A 6,563-nucleotide genomic window follows, 5' to 3' on the forward strand; every position below is an offset into this window, starting at 1 on the left:
GGATTCAGAGTAATGAGGCAGACGCCGCAACCCGACCGTGAGGACACGGCCACTGGCAGACACGGCCACTGCGATTGAGGCGCTTTCTGAAGGCACGACAGAGGGCGCAAAGGAGTCAACAGCGATCGGGTCGCATTTCTTTAGGAACCCAGATGTTTTATCTATACCGTTAGCTGTGGCTATAGTTGCATTTATAACAAATTGTAAATCCATATCTTAGTTGTTAAGCCATATGTATGGGTGGTGTTTGTCATTGGCACTCATTTTTTTCTTTCCAGCTGCAATCTCACATATCCATCCACCCACGCACATACATATATATACACACAGAGACACAGTGGAGTGATATGCATCCACGTCACATCAGGTTTTTGATCTGCTTCCTGCTGTTGCGCACGGTCCAAGCGAATCGCCCGTTCGCTGGCGCAGCATCTCCTCCCAATGCGATTCTACAGGCTCTAAGGGCACCGAGACTCCACGATGAATGACGGAGTCTAAAATGAGGCATCTTTGCATGAACTGATGAGGCAGACGGTACAGTACAGAGACCGACGTCACGTCACGTGAACCACGTCACTGAATCTGTGAAGAACAGCCTATTCGATCCTCACCATGATTCGACCTCATACGATAACCTTGCATGCGCGCTGACATTATTATTATAAGTGTGAACTCAGTAGGCGCGCACACGGAGGCCCATATGTATTAGCCATGCTATTGGCAATCGATTGATCGGGAGGCTCTGCTTGCTGACTGTAACCTCCTGATTCACATTCCCACTGTGTAGACCGAATCTCGGTCTTAATATCTCTGAAACACATCCACACACACACACACGGTGATGACGATTGACAGACAATGGTATTGTGCCACAATTAATGATATAGGCCTCTCGTGTAGACTAAAAAGAGCCTGGGCATACGCGCGCCTCACACACACACACACACTCACCATCAGACGCATTGCGCAACGGGTTCCGGTAGAACCCAGAATTAATTAAATAAGAAAGGAAAACCCAGGCTGGGTCTGATACCGACAGCATGTGCACCGGCTCGGATATCCAGTCGACAATACTCTCTAACTGAAATTCCGCGCAAGTGAATCTCAAGCCATAGATATATTCATATAAACGCTGCTGTCAAAGTGAATTTAACGCTGCCCCAGTCCTCTGCAGACGCGGTGAATCTGGGCTCTTATGTAACACTGCCAGTGCTGCTCCGGCTCTGTGCGTGTGTGTCATCTTACTACTGTGACAAAGCAGGCACAGATGCCTCATACAACCAATTCCGCAATGCATTCAAACCCCAAGGAGCCAAATCGGTACCGCAGCATGTATGACCCAGTGAGGAGTGCCTGATTCTGAGGGTGGGGTGGGGAGCCCGGGAAATGAAGGCCACAATCGGTACTGGCGCGGTTAGATACTCACCCCAGCTGCTTGCTGTCCTCCCCATCACTTCGTGCGTCCGGGGGTTCCAGAAGAACTCCGTCCATGGTGCTGATTTTGGTTTCCTCTCGTCGTCTTCCTTGGCCATGGTTCTGGTCAGGTCTACTCGCTACGATTCGCGGCGGATGGACAAATAACGGAACTGACGGAGATGAAATGTGAGACGGCACCGTATAACGGAACACCGCGCGCCCTGAGGCAATCCGTCCGGCCCTGGTGAATGGTAAGAAAAAAGAAAAAAATGTCGGCGACCTGAACAGGTGCTTTGGAAAGATGGTGTGCCCTCAGCCTGTTGTGGTTAAAATGAAATGAAACAAAATGCGCGTGGCTCAGTGAGGAACGAACGTTTTTTTCTCCCCCCTTAAAACCGGACGGAGTGTCGCAGCGCGCACGGGTAGTCCAGTGATACTGCGGTAAAACGCGCTGAGGCTTTTAAGCGTGCTCGCGCACTCGCGCACCCCTTGCCTCCCCTCCTCCCATCCTCCCCCTCCCCCTTCTTCTGCAGAACAGACGCTCCACACCCCCCCACACCCCCCTCCCCCATCTCTCTCTATCCCTCTCCCTCTCCCCTCTCCATCTCTGCAGACACGCAGAGAACGACACAATTAGATAGCGTCATCCGCCAATAGCAGCACTCAGCTCATTCCGTCGTCCCTCCCTCCTCCTTTTTTCTCGGATCGCCATCACTGCCTTGATTTTGCGTCGCCTGCTCTGCGATTGACAGCTTACAGAGCGAACTGGCATAAAACCGGAATTCCCTTTGTCTGTCCTCTTTTGCAGCCTGCAGAGAACCACTGTGCGCTAATGAGACCCCTTTGGAAGGAGACCTGTTAACGCGTGGTTAACGGGTAGTTTACAGATGACTTCCTATAGATGTGGGCATTGTGCTTCACAAACCTCTATCACACAGCCGACCTAAATTCTCAAGAATGAGAGAGTCTATTGTAAGGGGATAGAAGCGTCCCCTCTAAACTCACACTGATCACACATACATACACACACACACACACACACACACACACACAGCCACTGTTATGAGGGCTGTGGTTCTGAGGCCTTGTGCTGTGGGTCAAAATATTTGAAATCATCAGCCTGAGGATGTCTTCCTGCAGCCCTGCGCAAAGCATATGTTGTGTGAACGCACGCGCGTGCGCGCACACACACACTCACACACACACACTCGCACACACTCACACACCACAAAGCACACAGGTATTGTATCCACAAATGAAGAGTGACCCCTTGTGGTATAGGCATCATTGGACTGTTATGAATATTTTACCTAAAAGACTGTGAGTGAGACAGATACCTAAGGGTCTGTGAGTGAGACAGATACCAGTGCAAACTCCCTACTCATAGTTGCTGCTCTTTCTTCTAAATGCACGTCATGGGTATGAGTATGTAAATCTCAATTTACTGTCCAGGCAACCAAATTCTCTCATCAAAACTTAGAAGGGGTCTGCTGACAGCATGGCACCAGTGGGCTTTCATATTCCTGTGCCACCCCTAGTACAAGAAGTCTGTTGCTTTTATGTCATTAACGGCGCTTGCTATGGCACAAATTGGTCTTTAAGGTATTCATCCAAACACAGCACTCCCTGGAAATGTTATACTAATACTAAAGCTAGCACATGCAAAAGTTTGACGATACCCCATAAAAAGATGTGCGATGGACCTATGGAAAAAGGTGCCATAGCTAATTGCTGAAAATAACCCCTCAACTAATACACTCCAGTCTGCCCCTCTCCCTCTTCCCTCTCCCCTCTATTACATGTGGCAGTCCTTTCCTATCTCTATTTTTCCTTAGCCCCTCCATGGTTTCTCCATCTATCACTCTCTTCTCTTCTCTTCTCTTCTCTTCTCTTCTCTTCTCTTCTCTTCTCTTCTCTTCTCTTTTCTTTGCATTCATCTAATGTCTTCTTTCCTCATTTGTGACAATCCTCTGTTTGTGCACCTCTCACTCCACGCTCCTCATTCCCTCTCTCCTCATCTTCCAGCTCACACGCAGAGATCTCATCATCACTACCAAATGAAGGATGTGAGGATGAAAAGTATCTTCCAGCAGGTGGTAATCTAGTAAAAAGTCTGGAATTCTGGAATCTGGAAATCTGGAATGTCCTACTTAAAAAAAACATCTGATGATGGGTTCATTGTGGAACCATTAAGGACTTTTGTGTAGGTGTGTTGGTATTGTTTGAGTATGTGTCCATCCTTTTTGCTAGTTGTAATGTGAACTCTTTTAAGAGTTACTTGTGCAAACAAAACTTTACATGCTGAGTTTTCTAAGTTCTTCTTTGCTTACCAGGACTCTTACTGTTTGAATACTTAGTTCTGCACAGGGGCATTCCACAGCTGAGAGATAAGGTGATGCTTACCCTCCCCCTTATGTGGGTCGAAACTTCTCCCTTCGAGTTTTGGAAAACAACATGTCCTTGAGTAACTCTGCTCCCCAAGTGCTGTCTTCTACCAACAGGCCTGACCGCCCCACATAAGACATAAACTTTGTTGTCATTGTACTGCTGTTACGATGGCACTCCCCAAATTGAAAACAATATATATAAAAATAATAAGACAATTAAATAGTAGCATACTAATTAAATAGAGGCATACATTTAACAGCAATACAAGAGAGTGTAAACAAGTAATTGCATAGTATAGAGTTTAGTCAGTGATTTTGCTCCAGTGTGTGTTGTAGTGGGTGTGTAGGTAGGGTGTGTGTGTGGGGGGGGGGGAGCTGTTATAGCCTTGGGGTGCGTGCATGTGTTTGAATAGATGGTGGGCAGGGTGGCTTGGGTGGCAGATGATCTTGGAGGCCCTGCCTGGCCTGATAGATGTCCTCAACGGCCGGCAGCTGTGTCCAAATGGTGATTTGGGCCATCGTGATGACCCTGTGCAGAGCTTTCTGGTCCTTCCCGGTGCTGCTGGCATACCACGCTGTGATGTAGATCATCAGGATACTCTCCACTGTGTCCTGGTAAAAGTTCATGAGAAGGTTGTGCGGCAGTCTGGCTCTCCTCAGCTTCCTTAGAGGTGTTACTGTGCCTTCCCAATGACAGTGGACGTATGTCTGGCCCAGGAGAGGCCTTCATTGTCCTGTCGTCTGTACTGAAAAATAAGTTGTGTAATCACTGAATAGTATAATAGCTGTGCGTGGGCGGAGGGGGCGGTCCCCACTTGTAAGCTGGTAATAAACGTTTTAACTTTTGCGAGTTACTTTTGCGAGATTATCTAAATTCAGAAGTTTCCACCACACAGGTCCTTGCACAATCAGGTGCATGTAAAATATACGTGTTTGTGGAATGAATGTACAACTATTAGGCATTTGAGCTTCAAGGTTATAAAATGAATATCGTACCTGTAAAACTAATATGAACTCCAACTCTTTTGAACCATGACAGAACAGGCAAGTGGAAAAACACAAGGAGCAGCAGGATTTCTGTCAGGTCTGGGTGAAAAAAGGCCAGAATTCAAAGGGCTTCATTGTCACAGCCCACCTGCCAGTTAGATCAAAGCATCAGCTTTAATGATGCAGCAGGTGTCAGCATGGGGAAGGCTCCCGTGTAGCTGAGATCCAGATGCCCTCTCTGTCGCTCCGGGGTCGCGGTTGCATAAAAACAATGCTGTGGATCTCTACTGGGAGCAAGACATGATCAGGGTATTAAAAGAACAGTGTTCTGAGACAATGTGGGTGTTCTTGTAGTCTACTATTAATGTATAGCTAAAAAAATACACAAATGTGTATAGGTGCTGCTCAGAGATAGAATAGGTTGATTGCCTCTATGTTATCATTAAGGTACTTTGATGGGTAAAAGCGGATTTTTTTTTAAATATTCGGACATGATCACACCAATCTGAAGAGCTACCTTGCTACCCCTCAATAACCTTGCTAACCCTATGCTGCCTTTTGCCATCAGCCAGTTGCAAGCACAAGTTCGCCCTCTAGTGGTTAGAGGGTTGAACTACTCGTATGGTTAGAACTAAATAGTCAAGTCTCTCTCTCTCTCTCTCTCTCCCCCCCTCTCTCTCTCTCTCTCTCTCTCTGTAAAAATACACAGTCTTTTCCCATGGGTCAATGGTCATTCACATGGTCTTCCTCACATGTATCACCAGTCAGCAAACCTCAGGTGCAATGTGGGGCTATGTCTATTAGCTCTCCAACTTATCGTAAAATCAATACATAGAAATTCATACACTGTGTCCTACCTTGTTTCGGAATAGGGTGGCCCTGTCATTAGGATCCAGTACAGATAAACCCAAGGGTGGTGTTATACTGATGGTAACAAAACTATTATTTATTAATAATGGTAGCAAGTAGTGTTGGTAGCAAGCTGCTTTACATGACTTACAAATCTGTATTTGGCAAGATACAGTTGTGCAATGGAGCTATTGTCAGATGCAGCATGGCAATTTTATGCTATTTAGTAAGGTAATGATAGAGCATAGTCCCTTAACAAAATATCTAACTCTCTCTCTCTCTCCTCTCTCTCTCTCTCCCCCCCCCCCGAATTCCTGCTGAAATTTCGAAATCTCATTTGTGCACTTCTGAAAAAATTTGTTTCTTTTCTGGAATGATTTTTGTTGATGTCCGACAGATCAAATGGTCAGTGTGACGACTATCTCTGAGTTTGACAAGTGGACACGTTTTAGTCAGTGGTTTTATTTGATCTATTTAATTCAGTCTAAGGGTCACTCTGGCGCCCTTGCATGTGATTTTATACCAGTCATTTAAACATAATGCTGAGGTTTTACGAAACAAATCTTTAGAATGAGAAATAGATTGGCTATCTGAACAGCCAAAGCCACTGCTGTGGCTATCATAATTAACAGCCGCCCTCCACTTCGCATCACTAACCAAATGACGGAAGGGACAAAACATTTCATGTTAATTCTACCTTAATAATTTGTGAGTCTTGTCAGAAATGCTGAGATTTAAACTGGCTTAACGCCAATATGTCCACAAGTAGTTGTAAACAGCATAGACAGCAAATGGCAGGACCCCGACTATTTGAAACGGGAGAGCAGTAGCAGAGACGCCTGTAAAGTCTTTGGTAGTAGTGTGTCCACTATTGTGTGATTGGCTCAACTGACACCAAAGTTAGGGGTGGGACTGTGACGCAAT

At 46.2% G+C, this 6,563-nt stretch overlaps 1 protein-coding gene across 2 annotated transcripts in view; it reads right to left on the bottom strand.

Annotated features, from left to right (window-relative positions):
* atp1b2a (ATPase Na+/K+ transporting subunit beta 2a) overlaps positions 1 to 1,906 on the bottom strand; it is a 12,394-nt gene extending 10,488 nt beyond the window's left edge. The window contains exon 1 of one of the 2 annotated variants that reach the window (XM_012817621.3): positions 1,427 to 1,906. In XM_012817621.3, the coding sequence (XP_012673075.2) occupies positions 1,427 to 1,532 (106 nt within the window). In that variant the 5' untranslated portion in view covers positions 1,533 to 1,906. The remainder of the gene's footprint in view (positions 1 to 1,426) is intronic. The other variant, XM_031585394.2, reaches the window with a different exon arrangement.
* Positions 1,907 to 6,563: the final 4,657 nt, after the last annotated feature.

This window comes from Clupea harengus, chromosome 18 (genome assembly GCF_900700415.2).
Source record: "Clupea harengus chromosome 18, Ch_v2.0.2, whole genome shotgun sequence".
Lineage (NCBI taxonomy): Eukaryota > Metazoa > Chordata > Actinopteri > Clupeiformes > Clupeidae > Clupea > Clupea harengus.